The sequence below is a fragment of the Vulpes lagopus genome, chromosome 8 (assembly GCF_018345385.1).
Source record: "Vulpes lagopus strain Blue_001 chromosome 8, ASM1834538v1, whole genome shotgun sequence".
In the NCBI taxonomy this organism is placed as follows: Eukaryota; Metazoa; Chordata; class Mammalia; order Carnivora; family Canidae; genus Vulpes; species Vulpes lagopus.
Window position 1 is genome coordinate 126883163 of NC_054831.1, and position 24473 is coordinate 126907635.

Genomic DNA, 24473 nt, shown 5'->3' on the forward strand with positions numbered 1-24473 from the left:
CCTGCTACATTCTCCCCCAGCCCAGCAGCCACCAAACCACAGGAACTCAATAAACCTTGGTGGGAAAACAAGTGGATGTTTGATCCAGGGTGTGGAGTTCAGGGGAAGGAAGCTTGAACTCATCAGGAGCGGCCTCTCAGCGAAGGAGAGAGGGGCCGTGTGTGCCTGAAGGACGCAGTCACGTCAACGCAGGGATCCTGTTGGGGAAAGATGGACGCCTGGAACCCCTCTCCTGAGCACAGCCAGGCCGTTCCCCCGGAGCCTGGCCGTGGGCCCTCATCTCAGTGGCCTTGGCCAGTGGGGGAGGGAGATGCCAGACCCTCTCGTGGGCCAGAGCACACAGCGTACACAACCCGACCTTGGCCTGGCATTTCAGGGGCACGGCCAGAGCCACGCATGGACGGCGAGATGCCGCTTCCAGGCTCTGGCAAGCCATGGTGGTTCTTGCGCTTTTCCTTCTGGGAGCTTAGCTGCTGGGGGGCATTGTTAGAGAAACGAGGCACCTGGGAGGGGGGTGGAAACCCCCTTTGCTTTCCCTGAAGTTCTGCTTCCCTTCCCCATTTCTACCCTCCCCTCCTGGAGGCCTTGTCTTATGTTCTGGAAGGCTCTGGGGCTTCACAGCACACGTTTCCAGGCCTTGGAGCAGCATGGCAGCTGGTGGTCTCCAGGGCTGTGTGTGCCCTCCACAGACCCTCGTCACCTTTGCCCCTCTTGGGCTTCCCTTGTCTCTGCATCTCCATTCACACTCACCCAGGCTGGTCGCATGCTGTCACCCTGACTTCAGCAAGACAGGGGTTGATGCTCTCTGACCAGAGAAAACCATGATCCTGGTGGTTATGATAAGACCTGGGGGCTGGGCAGGCGGGCTCTTGGGATGAGTGCTGGGAGAGCTGAAGGACCCGTGCTGGAAGTCAGGGGGTGACTCCTGCCCTTCACATCACAGGCCACACCAAATGGTATCTTTTCTCCAGACAGTACACTTTCCTATGCTTCTCGTGTTTTCCCAAACTCCAAATCCCTCCAAACCCAGGGCCCTTCCCCCTCATTTCTACCTGGTGAATAATTTCTTACCTTTGAAAGAACTGCCTTGGGGCCCCTGGCTGGCTCAGTCCATGAGCATGTAACCACTGATCTAGGTTTTGTGTGTGTGAGTCTCATATTGGGCGTAGAGCCTACTAAAAAGAAACCTTTTTAATTAAAAAATAAATAAAAGGGGCAGCCCTGGTGGCCCAGCGGTTTAGCGCCACCTTCAGCCCAAGGCATGATCCTGGAGACGGGGGATCGAGTCCCATGTCGGGCTCCCCTGCATGGAGCCTGCTTCTCCCTCTGCCTGTGTCTCTGCCTTTCTCTCTCTCCCTTTTTCTGTGTCTGTTATGAAAAAATAAATAAAATTCTAAAAAATAAATGAATGAATGAATGAACGAACGAACAAACAAACCAGCTCGGAACAAGAGCTCCCCTAACCCCACCTCACCCCACCAAAGTGTGTGACTTTTCTCTGGGTTCCACAACCATTTGCATTAACCAAAGCTCTTTCATGTCTTCTGGTCATTTCTTTGCTTGACTCCCTGGAGGCAGAGAGCAGGCAGGTCTTATTTATGTCTACAAAGCTCCTAGCCCAGCCCAGTGCCTGGCAGTTGGTAGGTCCTCCATGGAAATCTTCGTGGAAGAATATCTCAGGAGAGGCTCCATCAGAAAGATGGTCCCCGAGAAAGGCCTTGGAGACGCTTGGGTCTCAACAGCAGCCCATACTGGAGGGCCAGGATGAGCTTTCCTTTATGTGTTTTCTTGTTTGATATCTGTGTCCTCACACTAGCAAGTAAGCTCCATGGGGACAGGGGGACATTGTCTTTCCAGTCCCTGAAGCTTGCGCATACCTAGCACAGGGCAAGCACCTGTATCTACTTAGTAGATGAATGGATACGGTTCTGCCAGCGAAGAGGGCTTGGGGGTGGGGGTCTTTGGAGCAAGCAAAGGAAGGAGTTTCAGGGTCCAAGAGAAGTGAATTTGAAATGAGGAAAAGGAACTGGAGCAGTGAGGAAGGAGGGCCCCAGGGAGGGAGCAAGGTGGACAGATAGAATTGAGGGATTCGGGGACCCAGCCATGATCTGGAGCAGGTCTCTGAGACCAAGGCTCAGGCACAGGAGCCCTGGCTCATGATAGGTCCTACATGACCAGAACCAGCACACAGTAAGGCCTTCATGGCCCGAACAGGCACACAGTGGATCCTTCATGACCCAAACAGGTACATAGTAGGTCCTTCATGACCCAAAAAGGCACATAGTAGGTCTTTCATGGCCTGAACAGGCACATGGTGGATCCTTCGTAGCCTGAACCATAGGAAATGGTCACCTTCCTTGGGCACAGGCAGGCCTCTGCCCCAGGCTGGCTCTCAGCAGGTGGCACCTAGACCAGAACACCAGGGACAGGGAGATGGGGATGACCAAAGACTCCCAGGCATCCTGGTGTAAGGATGGAGATGCTGGCTGCCAAGTGAGGAAGAGAAATGGCAACAGCACTCTAAATCACCTGTAAGTTTGATGAACAAGCCTGGCCCTTTAGAGGAGGAAGGGAAAAGTTAGTTCCTAGTGCACAAGGTCTTGGAAGCTTCCATTCAGCTCCAGACTATCACAGAGAGGACATCTGAGGTCTGAAAACCAACACAGGCCTCTGTTCCGCACACCAGGGAGGGGTATTTGGGCCACACTTTGGTCAGCAGGGGATGCAAGCTGTCCTGCCGGTGGCCCATGCTGCCAGCCAAGGGACGCATCTACAAACTTGACCAGCAGACAGGGAGAAACATGATATGCTGTTCTTATTTTGCAGTCAGCAATAATTAGGAGGCACCTCAGTTTGCCAGGCTCTGCCCAGAGTAGTCGCGTACCTGCTGTGGTTGAGTCCATGCGGCTGTCCTAACAGGCAGAAGTCCTAGGTTGTTTTTACAGCTGAGCACCCTGAGGCTCTCAGAAGGACTCCTGTCGGGCCACCTGCACAGCAGATGGGGGCACACTGCAAACCACTATCTCTTGTCATTCCAGAAAACTCCACAGCCAGTGTGAGCGAGGCAGAAAGGAAGGCCCAGGTATATTACCGCGCATGTATGAATGAAACCAGGATCGAGGAGCTCAAGGCCAAGCCCCTGATGGAGCTAATTGAGAAGGTGAGTTCCTGGAGCAGCCTTTCCTGGATCTCCTCTGGCTGCCACCGCAGCTGTCAGGTGTCACTGGGTCTGCCTACCTCACACCCCAGCCACCTCACCCAGCTGGATTATAGAACCGGTCAGGGCTGAGTGTGTCTGAGTGTGTGTATGCGTGTGTGTGTTTGCGCTCCTGTGCATGCACGTGTCTCTATGGGTGGGAATATCTGTGTATGGGGGCGTATGTGTCAACATCGTTGTGGATGTGTGTGCACATCCGTTGTGCACATGTATGTGCATCTGCATGTGGAATGGGGCCATATTTACAGAGAAAATGTTTCTGGGGACGCCTGGGTGGCTCTGTGGTTGAGCGTCTGCCTTGGGCTCAGGTCGTGATCCTGGGGTCCCGGGATTGAGTCCTGCATCGGGCTCCCCGCAGGGAGCCTGCTTCTCCCTCTGCCTGTGTCTCTGTCTCTCTCTGTGTGTCTCTCATGAATAAATAAATAAAACCTTTAAAAAAAAAAGAAAAAAAAATGTTTCTCTACCTTGCTGCTTCCTTTTCCTCCGAGGGCATGTCTATGTGTGAAGAGGGCTACGCTCCAGAAGGACCAACAGAGAGTCTTGTATCAGAAGCAGAATAGCCCCTGTGTGAGGAGGGCCCACATACCCCAGGCCTCCTCATCCTCCTGCAGAGGAAGAGCCATTCTTGCTGAGCATCTCCCAGTCAGCCTTGGATGGGCCTTAGGGGCTGCCCACGGCTGGCCAGGGTGCCAGACGCCCACAAAGGGTGGCCATGGGTGTTTTCTGGCTGTTCCAGGTTCCCTCAATGCCCTGCCTTGTAGCTCAGCTCTGGGAAGTCATTACAGCAAGGTCGAGAGCTGTGGGCACCGGGGATTGGACAGTCCTCCCCTCTGGCCCAGGCCCCACATACCAGAGCGTGCCAAGCTAAGGAGACCGAGGAGATTAAAGAAATCCTGGCTCTGCAGTGCCTGGCTGGCTCAGCTGGTAGAGCATGCGACTGACTCTTGATCTCGGGGTCGTGAGTTTGAGCCCCATGTTGGGTATGGAGCCTGCTTGAAAAAAAGAATCCCTGCTCTGAGAGAAACTAGACCCCACTGCTTTATCAACCTTTTATTTATTTTTTTTAAGATTTTGTTTGACAGAGAGCATGAGCAGGGTGAGCAGCAAAGGGGAAGGGAGAAGCAGGCTCTCTGTGGGGAGCCTGATGTAGGACTTGATCCCAGGACCCTGAGATCATGACCTGAGCTGAAGGCAGCCATTTAACCCACTGAGCCACCCAGGCGCCCCTTTATCAACCTTTTCAAAACATATGGAGCCTTTTTCCCCCATAAGCACAATTGAATTTATGCATTAGTAGAAATTATATCACATGATTCAGAATCCAAAAAATGAAGAGGGTACGAGAAAAGTCTCCTTCCCATCCCCATCACATCCCTGAGAGAGCAGCTGCCCCATGGATTCATGGCTAGCTTGCTCGGATAAGTCTCACTCCATGCGTGTCTCCTGTTTGCTGGTCAGAAACTCTGATGAAGACCATCCTGGGATCTGGGATCAAGTCTCATATCGGGCTCCTTGCAGGAAGCCAGCTTCTCCCTCTGCCTGTGTCTCTGCGCTTCTCTCTCTCTCTCTCTCTCTCTCTCTCTCTCTCTCTCTGTCTCTCATGAATAAATAAATAAAAGTCTTTTTAAAAAAATAAAAGACCATCCCTTTCATCTGCTCTTGAGGCTCAGAGAGGTCAGATGACCGCTCCAGGGTCACAGAGCAGGTTAGCAGCCGGAGCAGAATTCACACCCGGGTCTCCCTGCCACCTCTTCACCTCCCGTTCCCTCTCCCTCCCCACAGCTAGGGGGCTGGAACATCACAGGTCCCTGGGACAAAGACAACTTCCAGGACACTCTGCAGGTGGTCACCTCCCACTACCGCACCTCTCCCTTCTTCTCTGTCTACGTCAGTGCGGACTCCAAAAATTCCAACAGCAACGTGATCCAGGTGAGCTGGCCGGGAACCCTAGGAAGAGGAGTGGGCATGTTTAGCGTTTAACCTCATGACCTGTTTTGAGTTTTGCAAGTGGCAGAGTAGGGGCAACTGGCTTCTGGTTTCTGAGCCTGGATTATTTCTGGAGGCTCTGAACCGTGAGATTTGTACAGGTAAGAAGTCATGAAAGAGTAGGCTGCCATTCTTGAGGGGTGGGGGGATGTCACCATGGCACAGATGAATCTCTGGGATTCTCATTGGTCACTGTGGATGTCAAGTCCTAGACACAGCTAAAGCCACCTCCTGGCCCCCTAGCCTCAGCCTCCGTCCTTTGTGGCTCTGCTTAGAATGGCTTTGAGTCCATCTCTTCCTGGCGGAGCCTGCCCTAGACTTTGTATCAGCGCAGCCAGGGCAGCCCCTGCTCTGTCCACCCTCAGGTGCAGAAGCAAGGAGCCCAGGGTGAGCTGAAATCCCCACCTAGCTCCTTCTCTCACCCATTGTGTGACCTCCGGCAAGTACTTCAACCTCTCTGCGCTGCAATGTCCTTATCAATCAAATGAACTGTAGTAACACCTGCTCTCCGGACATCAGGGTGTGGCCACAAGGCTCTGCTAGTTGCTGCCAGGAATTGACCCTCCCCTACCTCCCAGACCCTCTGCACATCCTCCCCTGGCAATCTCCCCTTGAATCCTCATTCCAGCTCTGAGGATGAGATACTATTTCCCCTGTTTTCTAGAAGAACCTGAGGATCGGAAAGGTTCAATAACTTGACTAAGGCTCTGCAGGCGTGAGTGGCCCTTAATCACTGCACCTTCTTGGGAAGTATTTAGTTAAGTAGAAGCAGTGTGCCAAGCCTCAGAGGTGCTTAGGGAGGGTGGCTCTGACCTTTCAGAAGGACCCAGAATCCCCATGTATGGGCAGGTATGCAGCCAGACGTGTGTCTGTCCCTGCCCTGGGTGGCAGACCCCAGAGGCGACCTCTGCTGCCAGCTTCTGCTCCTGCTGGGGCCCAGGCTGGCTCTGTGTTGCCATGTGCCCACTGTCCCCATGGCGGGCAGTGTACACGTATGACAGTAGATCCCCTCTCACTCCTGCCTTTCTCTCCAGGTGGACCAGTCTGGTCTGGGCTTACCTTCAAGGGACTATTACCTGAACAAAACTGAAAATGAGAAGGTGAGTGTGCTTCAGAGAGAGTGGCTCTCAGCCCACACCCCACGACGTGTTACCGCCATGGTGTCCCCTCAGTGTCCACACCTGTGTGGGTCTTTGAGGCTGGAGTTGCATGGAGGTGACACTTACCTGACGGGTTGTAGGTGGTCCCTGGCAGAGGAGGCTGGCTGTTTCACATTCAGGCATCACGGGCATAATAGGCAGGTATCCTTTGTCCCCACTCTAGAGCGAGACAGCAGTAATGGCCATGCCATGTGTGGCTGCCAGGCCTCTGGTCCTCCCACTAACCCTGCAGGTACAGCATATCTCTGAACTTCATTCACCGCATTTGCCACACGGGTATTATTTTTCCCTTGCCTTTTACAGAGGGGAGAGCAAGGCTCAGAGACTCTAAGTGACCCACTCAAGGTCCATCCCACAGTGGTGAGGCTGAGATTCACTTCCAGACCCGCTAACTCTGAAACCCACACCTTGTCTGAGGTTCATCGTCTCTCTGTGCATTATCCAGCCCACCTGTACTGAGTAGCCACCTGCTAAGTGCCTGATGTTGGGGGGGATAGTGGTGACTAAGGCAGGCATGGTCCCCACCCCACAGGGCTTAGAGCCTGGCAGGGGAGGCAGATGTTAATTAACTAACTAACCAGTTAGAGGCATAGTGACAAATTGTGATAGCTCGAGGGTGAGCTGAGGACGTTGAACACAGATCTGCAGACACGGTAGAGAAGGGCAGCGCAGAAAAAATGTGTCTAAGAACTGGTCTGCTGGTAGCTTATATGTGACGAGCATTCAAGAGGGAGTGTGGCACGGGAGCACAGGGACCCACCCGCCGGGGTCCTGTGGGTTTTGTCCTGAATGCCCTGAGCAGCCATGGAAGCAGCGCAGGGCCAGAACATCCCTGCATGGGTTGGCAGTGGTTTCCTGTGTGGGACTGGCTCTGTTCTGCCCACTACCCTGTCCAGTGGGTGGTGGCACCCACTTACAGAGTGGGTGCCATCCTGCAGGTGCTGACAGGATACCTGAACTACATGGTCCAACTGGGCAAGCTGCTGGGTGGAGGGGATGAGGACGCCATCCGGCCCCAGATGCAGCAGATCCTGGACTTTGAGACGGCACTGGCCAACATCACCATCCCCCAGGAGAAGCGCCGGGATGAGGAGCTCATCTACCACAAAGTGACAGCTGCTGAGCTGCAGGTAATGTGAGCTCTGGTTGACATGGGGCCTGGGACAGGCACAGGGCTTTGGGACAGGGTGCTGGGCTGAGGAGGTTGTTACACCCACTTCATCAGATCCTCAGAACAACCCTATGAAGCAGGGATGATTATTGCCCCAATTCGCAGATAGAAAAACTGAGGCTCAAAGAGATTAAATTTCCTGCCGAGGGCCACACAGCTTTTCTGTATCAGCATTGACCTTGGGAGGCGCTATGGTCTTGATGACAATCCCACACCCTGATTGGGCATTTCCAATCTCAAGCCGCGGTCACATGGAGTCTGGTTTTCAGCAAACAATAGACCTGAGGAGTGGGTTCTGTAGCCACTTCTGCCTCCTTGTGTAATGGGGTTGCTTCGTGTCACTGGGTTCAACCCATCTGCAGAGTCAGCGGCCCCTCTGCCAAAGGCTGCTCCCTGGTGATTCCTTGGGACTTGCAGGTGGGGAGTTGAGCTGATCCTGCCAGTTCCATCTTCTCAGTCCACTGTGTGCTGGGGTCTGGTCTTATCCCAGGTCCTCAGTGGCTTCGGCCAATCTTCCTGTTCCCTGCCATTGCCTAGAATGCTTGGTGAGGCCTGCTTCCCCACTGGGAAGGACGGCTGGGCCCCTTGTGTTCGGCTTGTGTTGGGGTTCCACCAAGATGTCTCCTCCCTCCTCTGCCTTGACCAGCCAGGTCCTGCCTATCCACTTGAGTTGGCTCATTTCCTCTCCTTTCAGGATGAACACCTAGGTCCTTGTCCATTTTTTTTCCCTCTGTTCCTCCCTCTGACAAGTATATATGGGGCCACCCTCGGGGCCCTGCTCTGGAGGTTCTTCCAGGCGAGGGAGGAACACCAACGAGGAAACAATCCCAAACCCATTATTGAATGCTTTGGACAAAAGAAGGATGGCACGAGGACAGGGATAGGGCAGGGGAGTCCGGTGAGTGGGTGAGCAGTAGCCAGGCCGGCCAGGTGTCCCAGGTAGAGGTGCAGCCCAGGCAAAGCTAAGGGTGAGGGCAAGAGAGGCTCTTCTGGGTGCCAGCTGCCCGATAGGTCCCCAATAGTTGGCATCAGGGTGAGTGACGCTGCGTGGGTTGTTACGGAGATCAGCAGACTGCGTTGGCTACCATCTGGCACTGTTTTTCTGCTCTGCGGCCCAGAGGTCAAAGGAGATGCTGTTTGTACAGTGCAATTTGTCTTGTTCCAGCTGCCCACTTCTCAATGCAAGAAGGGCACTAGCAGCCTCCCAGCCCCCCACAGTGGCCATGATGCCAGCTGACTACCCCAAGAGTGGCAGAGAAGACGCAATAGCCCTGAGCACATCCACCCCAATGTGGCTTCCAGGTTCTACCCCGGGGTGGCCTGGGGCACATTACATTTGCTCTTTTCTTCCTCCTTCCCCAGAGCTGCCAGGGCTGGGGGATGTAGGGGAGGACTTTAGCAGAGGGACGAGCCCTGGGCTTGGGGTCAGAAGACTGGTCTGGTCCAGCCGCACTATAAGCCGTGTGACCCTGGGCAAGTCACAGGATCCCCTCCTTGCGCCTTGACTTGTAAAATGGGGGCTTTGCTCACTCATGCACACCTGCTGTCTTCCAGAATGCAGAGACGAATGAGAGGCAGCCCCTGTCCCCATAAGGTGTGGTTCTTTAGCCACAGAGTTCTGTGAGAACAAGTTGAAAACTATGAAGTCTCTCCCAGAGAAACAGGGCATATGTGCAAATAAGAACATTATGTCTAACATATAAAGATTAAGTCCTGGATCCGTGAAGCCTAGCATCCTCAAAAAGAATCTCTACTTGGGATTTCAATTTATAAACTGACATGCACAATTCAAATGTATTATAGTAAAAGCAGTGACGCCAGCCCACGTCTCCAGCACTTAACCAATTTGATTCATTCCAGCCGTGGACAGAGAATATCTTGCTATTACCTGGTATCTGGAAATTTGGTTATTTTCCTGTACCCTAAGTGACTCTGGGGAAGTTGCAGCAGCCTTCACAGTATGGTTCCAGGCTAGCCCCACCATAGTACAGAGTAGTTCCAGGCTAGCCCCTAGCAGAGTCTGAATTCAGACCCGTGAATCAAACATCCTTCTATTGCTTCTCTCGAGGGGCCTGAGGACCTTCTCATTCCTTTCTTCCTTCCACATCAGAAGTTGTTTGGGAATGAGTCCTATTCTCTGCTCTAAATTCTCCAGCTGAGATAAAGTCTGATAGCATCTTTCTTTTCTCTTATTCGCAAGCCTACTTGAGCTGATTGGTTGGAGACCAGCAGTACTCTTTGGCTGCAGGTCTGGAAAATAGAACCGACTGGTGCGCCCCAAAGGATTTGAATCACAAGTGGAATGTCCTCATCAGTTAAAACAGCCATCTCCATGGAGACCGTTCTAGACGCATACATGTCTAAGTTAGGCGTTCACTAAAGCAAGATTGAAAACGTGAAAATTCTGGTATTCAACACACACCTTGTCTGGGGTTATGGGAATTTACCTGCACAGAACACCTGCTCTCCCTAAAGAAACAGGCTTGTGTTAAGTACACAGGGATATGTCACCACCTGGTGGCTGTACCCTAATTAGAATATTCCAGTTGCCTGCAGTTTGTGAAGCTCTCATTAATTGTATAAACAGTGACATTTTGTAAACTTGATGAGTTTCCCAGGCATCTTTGCCAGCAGGTCATGCAGGCAGATGTCTCTAAGTGTTGAGCCCCATCTGACCATCTCACCTGGACACTCCCAGTTTGACAGCCACAGAAGCGTTATGGAGAAGCCCCAGAGGTTACCGACCCTAGGGGCTCCTGCCAGGAAGAGAGAACAAATGGACCAGCTAGGGAGAGAGGCATCTCAGGATTGATGAGCAAGTTATCCCCACGAGGTACAGAGCAGCCGACCGTGGGTGGTACGGGCAGGAAAATTGTCCTCGTTTCAGAGCAAGGCCACAGAAATGGCTCGAGGCCCCAGACCTGGTTCATGGTGGGGACTCTGATCCATGTCTTCTCACTCTGAAACTCACTCAGGTCATCTTGTTGCCGGGCAGGCCAGGATGTGTGAGAGCACACGGGGCACAGCTCTTCCCAACTACGTGGGTGGTTTGAGTAGGTCATGGTGCAAATATGGAACCTGCACCCGGCCCCCCAAAAGCCAGCAGGCCACTACCTGTGGGAGCTGCCCTCCTCTGCCCTCTGAGGTCCTTGTTCCCCAGCAGCTGAGCTACCCTTTGAAACCAGAGAGACAAGTGAGCCTGGATTTTAGATGTGTATAGTCACTGGTTAACTATGTGACCTAAGGAAGGTCACCTTAGCTCATCTGCAAAGTCAGCATCTATTAAGTGGAGGGTTTTATGATTGCTCTCTCACTGAGGGCATCATAAGTATTTACCAACAGGTTACAAGTTCATCCGATATTATGGTTTGATTTTACACTATTGATCGATCTTACCACATGAAGGCCATTTGTAATGCATCTCTTACTTCCTTTGTCTTTTTCAAGAGAATAGAGAACAGAATCTGGAATCGCTCAAGCCCAGACCCACCCTTGGGAGACCTTGAGAATGATTACAATAGCTAATATCGATTGAGGATTGAGTGGTTGTTACATACCAGGTATCATTCTAAGTGACTGACGCACAGAAGCACTTTTGCTGTTTGTTTGTTTGTTTGTTTGTTTGTTTATTCATGAGAGACGACACAGAGAGAGAAGCAGAGACACAGGCTTAGGGAGAAGCAGGCTCCATGCAGGGAGCCCGATGTGGGACTTGATCCCTTGATCTCCAGGATCACGCCCTGGGCTGAAGGCGTCGCTAAACTGCTGAGCCACCCGGGCTGCCCCACTTTTGCTGTTTAAACCAGTATATGTATAGTGCTGGAAAACACTGAATTCTGGAAAAATCACAGGATGAAAAAATTAACTAAAAATAACAAGACATATGGGAAAAATAGAACTTAGAGTCAGTCGCCTGCAGTTTCTGAAGCTCTCATTAATTGTATAAATGATTACAATTAGATTCAAAAGTTGTGCAACTTTAAGGACTTTATGCTGAATGAAATAAGCCACTCACAAAAAGACAAGTACTGTATGGTTCCACTTATATGAGGTAGCTAGACCTATCAAATTCAGAGAGACAAAAAGGAGAATAATGGTTACTGGGAGCTCGGGGGATAGAGCTGGAGGGATTATTGTTTAATAGGTATAAAGTTTCTGTTTTGCAAGATGAAATCTGGAGACGGATGGTGGTGATGGTTGCACAACAGTGTGAACATCCTTAATGCCACTGAACTTGGCACTTAAACATGGTTAAGATGGTACATTGTATGTCTGTGTGTTTTACAACAATTAAACCCAAAAGTTGTGCAAGTTTGTAATCAAAGCAATAATTGGAACCTGGAGAGAGAGCTCAGTGTGAGTGGAGAGGCTGCCTGGTGAGAAGTGGAAAATCTGGCTGTGGACATAGCGACCCTGCAGATGGACCAGCCCTGGGCAGTGGGGCCACCATTAGGTGAGCCAGGAGCAAGCTGGCCATTCGTAGTGGCCAGTTATTCTAAGCCGGCCAGGGCCTCTTTGAGGAGGAAGCTCTGGTACAGATGCTCATTTTAAAATATCTTAAAATAGAGCTGACCAGGGGCACCAAGCTGGCTCAGTCAGTCAAGCGTCCAACTCTTGGTTTCAGCTCAGGTCATGATCTCAGGGTCATGAGATTGAGCCCCACATTGGGCTTCCCGCTCAGCAGAGTCTGCTTAGGATTCTCTCTCTACTCCTTTCTCTGCCCCTCCTCCCAATAAATAAATAAGTAAATAAATAAATTAAGTAAGTAAGTAAGTAAATAGAATCTTATTTTTAAAAAAGGAGCTGACCAGCCCAGCTTCCTGTGCATCAGCTGAGCTAAGGGCCTTACCTCCCTTGCTGAAGTTGTCCTTCTGAGTTGCTTTCTCCATGCCTGAGAAAAATCACCTGTGGACCAAAGTGCTTACCCTTGATACCACTATCATTCTTGAGTTTACCGGTCATATAGACTAATCCCATAGAAGCTAATTGTTATTACAGAAGCACGTGTTGAGTAGAACAGACAGTTCTTTTATGATGAGGAGACCACTTTTCAGATGAGACCCCGAAGCATGGAGAGATTCATCCACTAACTCAAGGTTACACAGCTAGCAAGTAAGAGAGATGGAATATGAGCCCGGGCAGTTTGGCTCTGGATGCTACACAGTTTTCCATTACAGGCCTGTCTGGGCTCAGTCTCATCGTCAATAAAATGGGGATTATGGTCCCTACCACGTAGGCCTGTCCTGAGGTCCAACAGAGAGAAGTCCTGTGAGTCATGTGCAGGAGCACCTGGCATAGGGGGGCTTGCCGCTCTCCCCGTGTCCCCTTTGTTCCATCCCATCTCTACTGCAAGTTGAAGTCAGAATTCTGTCTACAGCATCTCTGATGGAAGCCAGCCAGCCTCGGCTTGACGTCTGCCCAGTGCACTGCCCAGGCCTGGTTCTTTGGAGGCCCGGTGCCACCTACTTGAGAAAAGCTCCCTGGAGGCCCTGACGCAAAGCAGCCCAGCTGGAGTCACGCTGTCTCTTCCCTTCTAGGCCTTGGCACCTGCCATCGACTGGCTGCCCTTTCTCAATACCATCTTCTACCCCGTGGAGATCAATGAGTCTGAGCCTATCGTTGTCTACGACAAGGAGTACCTGGGGCAGGTCTCCACCCTCATCAACAACACTGACAAATGGTAAGGGACAGCCAGCGGCCTGGCACCTGCCCTTGGGGTCACACACGGCCCTATCCTTCTTGGGCCAGACAGGGTGAGGGCAGCCGGGGACAGAATGACTAGGGAGAGTGGGCCCTGGGAGAGGCAGCCGGTTCGGATCCCAGAGAGCTGTAGCCTTGGGCAAGTTTATCCCCCTTTGTCAGGCTCATGCTACCTGTCCTAAGGTGGGGATGGAAATCTACTTACCGCGGAGGGATATGAGAACACAGTGAGAGAATGACAGGGAATGGAGCTCAGTAAATATTGTAGGTGATATGTATGATTTTTTAAATAATTCTAAAGATCTGTTGGGGAGGTTTTTAAAAACTACAGAAAAAAATTAAGATTACCCAGACACTACTGTTGATGCTGTGGGGAGCATATGTGTGTGTTTGTAAAGAGAGAAAGCGTGTGTGTGGGGGGGGTTCTAATACATGGTTCCTTTCGCCCCCATCATTGTGACCACATGTGTAATCTGCTTTTCCCTCAACTTTCATCATAACATTTTCCCCATGTTATCCGCACTCCCTGTGGACCTCATTCTGCGTAGCTATGCAGTAGTCCATCAAGTATACATATGATTATTTACTCCTTCCCCTATTGTCAGACATTTTTTTAAAGATTTTATTTATTTATTCATGAGATACACACACACACACACACACAGAGGCAGAGACAGAGGCAGAGGGAGAAGCAGGCTCCATGCAGGGAGCCTGATGTGGGACTCGATCCCAGGTCTCCAGGATCACACCCCGGGCTGAAGGCAGCGCTAAACCGCTGAGCCATCGGGGCTGCCCTATTGTCAGACATTTAGTTGGTTCCACTTCGAGGCTAGTTCACAATAGTGAACGTCTCTTGGTGCTAAGGTGACTTCTTTGCAAGGGTGACAACAGCCACAGTGATTCCCTGAGTCCTGACGGAGAGGGCAGTGAGCTCTCTTCCTTGGAGACCTTGGCGTGGTGGCCAGAGCTCCCTTTCCCATCTCTGGCCTTCTGGCAGGGACATCTCCAGGCTGTGGAAATGGCAGCCTCCTCCCTGCTCCAGCCCACTAGCACACACCGTCCAGGGGGAGTCTCCCTGCGGCTGCTCCACGGCTTCCAGACAAAAGGCAGCTATGCGACAAATGTTTATTGAGGTCTTGTGGCATACAAGTCACTGCACTAGGCACCAAGGGGTTTTCAAAGAAGACCCAGGCTCCACCTTGAAAAGCTAACATTCCAGGGATGCCTGGGTGGCTTAGTGGTTGAGTGTTTGCCTTTGACTCAGGTCATGATCCCGGGGTTCTGGGATCGAGTCCCGTATCAGGCTCCCTATGGGGAGCCTGCTTCTCCCTCTGCCTATGTCTCTGCCTCTCTGTGTGCATGTCTCATGAATAAATAAATTGAAAAGAAAAGAAAAGCTGACATTCCCTGTGCTTAGTGAGCAGTAACCCACCAAACTGGGGCAGGTAAGGGGGGGGGGGGCGGAGAGCCTGCCATCCGAAGGCCACGTGTGAGCGCCCCCTAAAGGTCAGTGGGGGAAGTGCTGTGATGCTCCCAGCTTGGGGTGCTTCTGAGTTGTCTCACCTCCTCTTGCCCCAGCCTGCTAAACAACTACATGATCTGGAACCTGGTGCGGAAGACAAGTTCCTTCCTTGATCAGCGCTTTCAGGACGCCGATGAGAAGTTCATGGAAGTCATGTATGGGACCAAGAAGGTGAGCCTGTTACTGCACATTCCCATTCACATGCTGAGCACCTACTGTGAGCCTGGCCCTGGGTTGGAGGCTTTTGCAACCTTGGTGTCCCCCCAGGGCCCTGGAAACTTGTAAGGGAGGTAGAGGGTAGGCAAAGAATCTGAAGGGATCCACTTGGATGTCCCTGGGCACACAGGACTGGATCCAATCTAGTTGGGGGTGGACAGAAACTTCCAGAAAGTGATGATTACACTGGGTCTCTAATGAGTAAAGAGGAGTCTTGGGTACCTGGCTGGCTCAGTAGGAAGAGCATGCGACTCTTGATCATGAGTTCGAGCCCCAAGTTGGTTGCAGAGATTACTTCAATTTTAAAAAATTTTTTAAAAAAGAGGAATCTTAGAGATTTACCTTCTTTACAGCAAAAGATGGCTTCTATTTTCTCCCAATCACTTCTCAATGGTAACGATAATAAACCATTTCCTGTAACTCCTATGATCTTGTAACTGAAACTTTCCTGTAACTCCTATCCCCGTGAGGTGGGTGTGATCATCGTCCCTGTTTTATACAGGGGACCCGCAGTAATATTGCTCCTTCCCCATAAACACAAAACAGTCAGTATAGCACCTGGATCATAATCAGACCACACAGGTGTTCACTGCTATTACCTTCCTAGGCCCCAGAACAGGTGGATTCCACCTACCTTCAAATGCCCCCATCATGCCCCCTGAGTGTCCGTTCTTCCAGGGTTCCCAGGGCTCCAGGACCCCTCATTCCCCTCCCGCAGGACTCCACCCCAGACAGGAAGCTCCCTGGCCACTTCCACTTTTTCTCCAGAGGTGGCGGTCCCCCTCTCATTCATGCAGCCAATAGACAGGACATCAATCCCATGTGGGAACACTGAGACAAGTAAGGTGGGGTCTGTGCCCCAAGAGCCCACATCTGCCATAAGAGACCCTCCTATGTGCTGATGGGACACAGCATGTCTGGGCCCAGGGAAGTGTCCCAGCTAAAGAGCAGTAGAGGCCAGGGTGCTGAGCCCACCCAGCACACTCAGCAACCCCCCGCCCCAGGACAGCAGCTAGCAAGACCCTGGGGGACAAGCAGAGCTGGCTCTAGCCTGCCCCTGCCCCCGTGGCCCTTCCCAGAGTCCAGTGGAATGGACAAAGCCAGATAAGGGCTGGAAGAGAATGACAGGATATGGACTCCTCCCTCCAGTCCTGGAGTTCATCCTGGAAAGAGTTCTCCTTTTCTTTCCTATCCTGATGTACACCCACCTGTGGCAGGAAGGGGACTAAAGGAGAGGGTAGCTGGGGGTAAGAGAGCCTTCTGAGGGCATCACGGGGCCTCAGCCATGAGAGTCACCTGGCCCTGCGGAGAAGGACCAGGGGAAGAGTTGGCTGTCCTGCTCAGTTGACCTGCCTTCCTGCTCCACATGCACCTACCTTGGGCCAGCCCTGGGTGAGCCCATGTCACAGACATGACAAGGCATGGACTCTGTCCCCTGGAGCATTTAGCCTCCCAGGGGACTTTAAATAGGAAAAGTTTGACTAGGACCCAGGAGGATAGTTACAGAGACACCTCTGTGGAGCATGCACCTGCATCATTGCTCACCCACCTGAGTGCAGAGGAAGAAACTGGCTCCAGGCAAGGAAGGGCTTCCCAGGGCACCCAGCAAGAAGGCAGCCAAGTTCATATTCAGACCCAGCTCTGGATGACCATGACTTCTTGGCTCTTTCAGCCACTCAATAATGATAATAATGATAATAATAATAATAAAAGATATTCGCTGTCTGCTTTTTATAGGCATTATGTCACCAAGTTCCTATAACAGCTCTACGTTAGGAGCTATTATCATCAGCCCATTTTATAGATGAAGAAACCTTGGCTCTGTGAGGGGAAGGGACTTGTTCATAGTCACACAGCTCATAAATGGGGAATGTGTTCTCAGTCCCAGCACATCTGATTCCACAGCCACACCTGAGCTCTGCCCCACTCAGCCTGTGCTCTGCAGGAGCCAGAAGTGAAAATTGAGCTTCCTGGTGGTTGCCAGGGGCTGGGGACAGGGAGCGGGGGGGCATGAGGAGTTGTTAAATGCATATGGAGGTTCACATTTGCAAGATGAAAAGTTCTGGAGATTGGTTGCACAGCAGTGAGAATTTGCCTAACATCACTGACTCATACACTTAAAAGAGTTAGAATGGCGGTAAATCTTACGCGTGTTTTACCATGATAGGTAGGTAGACAGACAGACAGAGCGAGCAAGCGAGCTTCCCTGGGCCAGGCTCAGAGTGCGGGGCGCTGCTCTAACCAGTGGGATGCTAAGAGCTGGCAGGGAGGCCTTGGCAGAAGCAAGGGCAATTGGGAGACCCCAGAGGTGGCAGGCTGTGGGCAGGGTCACCGTATGCCCCGTGCATGGTGTAAGGAAACAGCACAGAACTTTGGGTCAGAAGATCTGTGTTTGAAATGCTTCTTCTAACCACACAACCTCAGGCAAATCACTTCATTGGAGCAGAGGGCTCAGTCTACCCAGATGTAAAAAAGCAGTAACTCATCCTTGGCCTGGTGACCAGGGGGCTGTCTGGGAATTACATAAAGGGATTCCCCCCAAAGTCTATCCTAAAGGCTAAAGCACCCACCGCCATGTTCTTTATCTGCAAAAAGGAGCACAGGGGGTACCTGCCTCATGGGGTTATCATGACGATCATATGGGCTAGGGCCACACCCAGTAAACACTCAGCAAGCATGTACTGCTGCAGCCTTGCTGTTTTGGGGTGTCTTTCTCTCTCACTGGGTGCTTTCGATTGAGCCCCTTGAGGGCAAGGCCCATGGCCGATTTGTCTCTAGGTTCCAAGCATGTAGCCATAGTCAGGGTGCAGAGGAACTGTCCAGAAGACGCAGGGTATATGAAGGAATGAAGGAATGAATGAATGAGTGAGTGAGTGAGTGAGTGGGCTCATGCAAAAGCTCTCCTGAGAAGGCAGGAAGACTCAGCTCCTGACTCAGCCATCAGGGGCCTAGAGCCCCACGGAGCCCATGAGTTCGAGGTCCCCTGGTCCTGACCTCCTGCGTGGGCAGCCTCAGCCGGGTGTGGGCGCAGCCTGTGTCCAGCTGTAGGTGGGCAGGTTGTGGGAAGGCATCTAAATGGACACATGGGTGGGGAAAGCTTGAAAGGACTTGGGCCTCCAAACAGAAGGAAGGCCGAGATGCCCCTTTACGTCCTTCCCTTAGTCCTGCTTTCATGGAAGACATTTCTTTAGCTGAGGTATAATTTACACACATAAAATGTGCAGTATACACTAAGTACTCAGTCCAGTGAGTTTGGACAAAGGAAATGGCCCACAAAACCCACACCCCCTAAAAAAAAAAAAAAAAAAAAAAAACCCACACCCCACTCAAGGTAGAGACACTCTTGTCACCGGTCCCTCCAGCATCCTGGGAGCAGAAGGTTCCCTGTAGCCCCTCGCCCGATGGTCCCACAGGTGGGTGTGGATGGGCATGGGGGGATTGTACCCCGCCTCGTGTGCTCTTTTGTGTCTGGCTTCTTGTGCTCAGCTCACAGCTGTGAAATTCAACCATGTTGTGTATATCAGTAGTTCACTCCTTCTTGTTGCCAAGTAGTATGCTGTTGTATAAAAATACCACATTTTGTTTATCCGGCTGCCTGTTGGTGGGCATTTGGTTGTTGTCAGTTGGAAAACTGTTCTGGAGCCGGCCACCCTGAGCCTGGTGATTTATGCCACCTGTTCTTTGGGGTCAGGAGGCCACACAAGGGATTTACGGATTGACGGGAGCAGGGCCACCCCAGGTGGTCACACAGGGCTGCCCGGGGCAGGGAAGCCAGCGGGGCCGGAACCCGGAGCCACACTGCATGAGGCTGCTCCCAGCAGAGTGCCTGCTTCTGGCTCCGCAGAGGTGTCCTGTGGGCTGGCGGGCTTGTGGGCGACACTGCGAGTGGCCACGACACCAATGCCCTGACGCATTCCTGTGCCAGCCCTTCCCCTAGGAGGCTTTCCATGGGGTTGGGTCCTGGCCTTCTGGGGAGGTTTTCCTGTCGTGCATGGGTAGATGAGGAAATTTCTCAAGTCTTGGCCACCAGGATTCTTAGCCTCCCCCAGGGCAAGGTAGGGGTAGGGGCATGGGGTGCACAGTCAGGCCTTTCAGGCCCCCTCACTCCCCGTGGGACCCTGGGCCGGTGACTTCCCCTTGCTGAGTCTCTGCCTCCTCAGCTGGCAAGGCCCACATCCCTGCCTTCCAGGTTCATTTTCATGGCTCGGTGAGACACTGTTCATGACATGCCACGCACAGAGCCTGGCGTTCAGGAAATAGTAGATGGCGGCCATGAGCAATATTCTGTGGCCTCTTGGTCCAGTGCCTAAAATAACTTCCACTGCATCAGAAAAGTCTCCCTGAGGTTCTGGAAGGAAGCACAGGCTTCCAGCTGCTGCCTCCCAGACAGACGGGGCTTAGGAAGAAGAAGGATGGGGCCCGGTAACTCCTCTCCCTTGTGTTTCCAGACCTGTCTTCCTCGGTGGAAGTTCTGCGTGAGCGACACAGAGAACAACTTGGGCTTCGCCCTGGGCCCCATGTTTGTCAAAGCGACATTTGCCGAGGACAGCAAGAGCATAGTGAGTGCCTCCCCTCGCACACAGGCCGTGACGGCGCCCCTGCTCCAGCCCCTCCTGAGCTTGGCAGCCCCCACTCTGCTCTACCCTGGACCTTTCCTGCTCCGGGCCAGGGCCCCAGCCTTAACCCAGAGGTCCTGTTTTCTGAAGCCTTGAGTGCTGGGAGTTCCCCAGGATGGCTACTGTCATTGAGTGCCGGGCACTCTACTGCATTATCATTAACCCGTTGTGAGGCCGTCTCCACCTCCACCCCCAAGCAGAAGGAAGGGCCCAGCGAGACCCTGTTGGCAGAGCAGTTCTGGCCTAAAGGGTGACATTTCTCTTACCCTGTGGGGTAACCCCGTGTTCTGGACAGGCGGAGGAACATCACCACTAGGTGCGTGAAGGCAGCCGGGCCCCAGTTCAGATCCTGGATCCGTTGCCTCCTGGTTGGGTGATTTGGGACAGTTTTCTCCCATCACCGTTACCTCGGAAGCAGGGCTGCCCATCCCGCAGTGGGACGGGAAATGAGATGCTACACACAGAGAACACCTGGCACAAAACAAGGGCTTGGTAAATGGCAGCTGTTATATTTTTGTTCCAGTTTTTATTACTGATTTTAATTACATAGATGCTCTCTGCAGTCCAATGTTAACAAACGGAGACTCCTTTTTCTTACGTGACTTACCTGTGAGTGGCTGGTATGGAATCTTTGTCCAGTTCTGTCAGCCATCAGCCCCTCTGCTCTTTCTGCTGCGTGACTTCCTTACTCTGCTGTACAACCTTCGGGCTCCGAGTCTGCCTGTGACATTATAACCCTCGAGAACAGCTGCTCGTCTCCAGCCGGAGCACCACATTTATGAAACTGCTTATCAGAACTCGGGTGCTCTAGATTTTAAAGCCCATTCCATCAAAAAGAGATCCTGTGGCCCAGTAAATCTGAAAAAGGCTCTGAACTTTACTCCCTCCAAAAGAATCAAACTTCATGTTACACACTAAAGGCTCTGAAAAGTTCTGCAGAGAGACTTTTTCAGCTTTCCCAAAGCTTATCCTGAGTGTCTGTGGTGCCAAAAGCTCTGTTTATGGAAGTTCCAATCTTCTCTTGCAGGACTTTAGTGTTCTGGGCACTGAAGAGCCTGAGGCTTTGAGCTGATTCCTGAATTTTGGCTCTGGCCTCCTCCTGCATGGGGTGCGCATCCAGTGCCCAGACCTCACCAGTCAGCTTCTGTCTTCTCAGGCCAGCGAGATAATCCTAGAGATCAAGAAGGCATTCGAGGAAAGCCTGAGCACCCTGAAGTGGATGGATGAAGAGACTCGGAGATCAGCCAAGGAAAAGGTGAGGCTGGCGTGGTGCTGTAAGGGGTGCCTAAGGCTTCCCCTCCAAGAGCTGCAGCCACAGATGGAGGAGGGTGCATGAAGGGAGACCAGTCACATCTGGTGAGCACAGTGTTGGTGCTGTCTTGCCTTCGGGGGTGAACATTCCAGCAGGAAGGAGGGTCAGCTGTGAATACATGATTGCATTAATGACTAAAGATAAACTGTGGTGAGTGAGTGATGGGAAAAATGCAAGGAGATGTGACATGTCTAACGGAGAATGAAGGATTTGATATAGTCCAGCGGGCGGCAGCCAGCAAAGGCTTCCCTCAGGAAGTGATGTTTAAGCAGAGACCCGAAGGGTAAGTAGAAGTCAGGCAAGAGAGGAATCTTTCCAGAAAGAGATGTGGAAGCCCATGGTGGGAGGACCTTCCCGTTTCCCTTTGGCCCAGAGCACTGCTGGGTGCTCAGCATCCTCTGTATCTCTCCTATCCAGGCAGACGCTATCTACAACATGATAGGCTACCCCAACTTTATCATGGATCCCAAGGAGCTCGACAAAGTGTTCAATGATGTGAGTGGCTCCCACCCTGCCCCCTTGCATTCCCGCATGTCCCTGGAGGTCCCCCACTTGGGGGGAAGAGCAGAGGCAGGCTGGGTCCAGCTGGGAAGCTAGAGGTACTTTGACCGTAAAGACATCTCAAGATGCGGTGGTGTGGGGCTGGATCAGGCAAGAGGGAGCTCTTCTCTGCCCCTCGTCTCCTGGGCTGGAGGAGCCTGCCTCTCTGGAGCCACTGTCAGGGCCCAGCAGTCAGTACCAAGTAGTGCCATGTGCCCTGCCAGATGCTCCATTTAATGGGTGGGAAATAACAGAGGTGAGCAGACCTTAGAAGAGACAGACAGATTGACGCCCCTAAAACAGCAGGAGGTGGGGTGACAAGTGGAGCCCCTCATACTGCCTCTTCCTTCTCCGTCCCCAAGATTGCCTCCTCCTCTCCCCAGGGTCTTCCCCCACCCTCCCAGAGAAACCTGGACCTCATTTGGACCTTGAAATGCTAATGGGGAAGAGAGCATGAATCCCAAATGCACGGTTAAGCTTAATTGAAGCAGCAAACATACTTGATATATTCCTCGTGGTTAGAGCTTTTGGCAGGTCATCCCTGTAAATGGATTATGCTTCTGCCCTGAAAGATAGTTTTATATCTTCTTGTGATTGAAATTTGTGAAATTCAGGCATTTTTGCAATTATAATAACCTCTCATCATGGCTCTATTTAAAACCTAAGAATATTAAAATTACTTCTGAGAATATGGGCCTGACTCATTCCACAGCCTTTTTCCTTGAGAATAATTTAAGATGCTCCAGGGTGTCACGACACAAGATCCAGAGGCTCCTGGGGACAGCCCAGGCATAGCCCATAGGATCAGAGTCCTGTCCCCAAGGGCCCAGCGTTTTACCAGAGCCCTGATGAGAAGCCAGAAAGCTCTGGAGCAGATCCGAGGGAGAACCTTGTCCCTGAAAAGAGCCAAAAGGCTGAGCTGAGTGCTGAGGAAAGCTTGCAGTGATGCCTGTCCCCTGATGTTTCAGAGATGGATCCCAGCTTGATTCGTGTGCTATGCAGTATGGTAGCTCCTAGCCACTACTGTTTAATTAATTAAAATCTAAGTTAATTAAAATTTAATTTAATTTAAAAGTCACACTAGCCCCATTTGAAATGCTCGATAGCCACGTGTGGCTGGTGTCTACCACAGTGGATAACACAGACTTAGAACTAGCCTATAATCACAGAAAGTTCTATCGGACAGAGCTGGACAGACCTCCTGCCTGAGGCTCGGGCTCTGAGGTGGGCCTGTGACCCTGCTGGGTGATGAGTGGCCCCCATGAAGCTCTTGGTGTGTCCCCACATGGGAGAAGGTGCCAGGCCCCAGCAGGGTCAGGGCCGAGGTGAGAACCCGAGCCCTCCGTCCAAGCTTCTGACCTGGGACCAATCCCCTAACCCCATGGGGTGTCAGCTTCCCTGGGTTTAGAAGGAGGGGTTTGGCTTTGAGGAGCCGAGGCCCTCCCGTCCGGGCGTGCTCTGATCCTGTGACTCTGCTTCCTCTCCAGTACACTGCAGTGCCCGACCTCTACTTCGAAAACGCCATGCGGTTTTTTAACTTCTCCTGGAGGGTCACTGCCGACCAGCTCAGGAAAGCTCCCAACAGAGACCAGTGAGTCCCCGGGCCTGGCTGGGAGGGTGCTGGCTCCCAGCACACAGGGGCGCTCTGGGCAGAGGCTGCCTTTGTCACATATGCACCGTGTGCCAGACATGTAACTGTCAGAAGTGCCATGTGAGGAGTGGGTACCGTTGGTTTCCCACTCTTCAGATGAGGAAGCCATGGGCCGAGGAAGTGTGCCTGGCTAGGAGCTGGGACCTGCCCGGAGCTGTGTGCCCCCTCAGCACCCAGCCTGTTGGAGGAGTAGCCTGACCTCATGCCCCTGGCTCTACCACTTCAGTGTTGGGAGCCTCTGCCTCAATTATCTGCAGATAAGATGGGAGGAGCCATGTGACAGTCAAGTATGACTGGGCAGTGTCTGGCACAGAGGAGGCCCTCAGCTAGGAAGGGAAGATTCCAAATGGGCTCCCGACAGCTGTGCGTCCCAAACCTCACTGCACATCAGGACCCTCAAGGGAGGGTCTTTTTTATTTTTTTTAAGATTATATATTTATTTGAGCGAGAGAACAAGTGGGAGAGGCAGAGGGAGAGAGAATCTCAAGCAGACTCTGTGCTGACCACGGAGCCGTCACTGGGGCTCGATCCCACAGATCCCACAACTCTGATTCGTGACCCAAGCCAAAACCAAGAGTTGAAGGCTCATTTACGCCACCCAGGTGCCCCCTGGGGGAAGTTTTTTGAAATACAGCTTCCTCCTGGTCCTCAAAGTTTCTTAAAATAATCTGGAATGAGCCCTGGTGTCTGTCTTTTTTTTTTTCTTCTTCTTTTTGAGCAGTCTCCTTGGAAAACTCATATTGTGAGCCGAGCTGTAGCTCTCAAAATAAGCTCTCTGCACGCCTTAAACATTTTGCAGAATAAATCTTACCCCAAGATGGAAGCAATTTCTCTTTGCTTCTTGCTCCCCCTCGTGGCCAATGGGGGGTTTGACCATCTCTGTTTTCTCTTAAGATCCTGTCTTCCTATCAAGGAACCCCCTCCCCCAAATGTGCGGGAAGTGTTTTTTTATCTCCAGAATCTGGCACAGGTACTGCCACAAGGTTCTGAATTTATCTGAAGTCTTTTAATTTAGCTTAAACTTTTTCATTTAAATTCTGCTTCCTGGGATCACCTGCGTGGTTCAGTCGGGTCTGCCTTCGGCTCAAGTCATGATCTTGGGGTCCTGGGATCAGCCCTGGGTTATCTCAGGGTCCTGGGATTGAACCCAATGTCAGCATAGGGGCTCCCTGCTCAGCAGGGAATCTGCTTCTCCATCTGCCTCTCCCCTTTCCCCTGCTTATATTGATTCTCTATCTCTCTCTCTCAAATAAATAAATAAAAATATTTTTTAAAATAAAAAAATAAATTCTGCCTCCTGCCCATTAATGTAGCCATGATTATTTGAATATAAATATGATGTTTTCGATTTCTATCTTCCCATGGCTTCAGGTACCCCACAA

The 24473-nt window shown here is 51.9% G+C and overlaps 1 protein-coding gene across 3 annotated transcripts in view; it reads left to right on the forward strand.

The window, feature by feature from the left end:
* Positions 1–24473, forward strand: part of ECE1 (endothelin converting enzyme 1) — a 115883-nt gene that overhangs the window by 80661 nt on the left and 10749 nt on the right. For all 3 annotated transcript variants that reach the window (XM_041765413.1, XM_041765411.1, XM_041765412.1), the window contains 10 exons: positions 3039–3160; positions 5000–5146; positions 6238–6303; positions 7302–7493; positions 13072–13214; positions 14813–14927; positions 19421–19531; positions 20745–20843; positions 21318–21395; positions 22928–23031. In XM_041765413.1, coding sequence (XP_041621347.1) covers positions 3039–3160; positions 5000–5146; positions 6238–6303; positions 7302–7493; positions 13072–13214; positions 14813–14927; positions 19421–19531; positions 20745–20843; positions 21318–21395; positions 22928–23031 — 1177 coding nt within the window. The remainder of the gene's footprint in view (positions 1–3038; positions 3161–4999; positions 5147–6237; positions 6304–7301; positions 7494–13071; positions 13215–14812; positions 14928–19420; positions 19532–20744; positions 20844–21317; positions 21396–22927; positions 23032–24473) is intronic.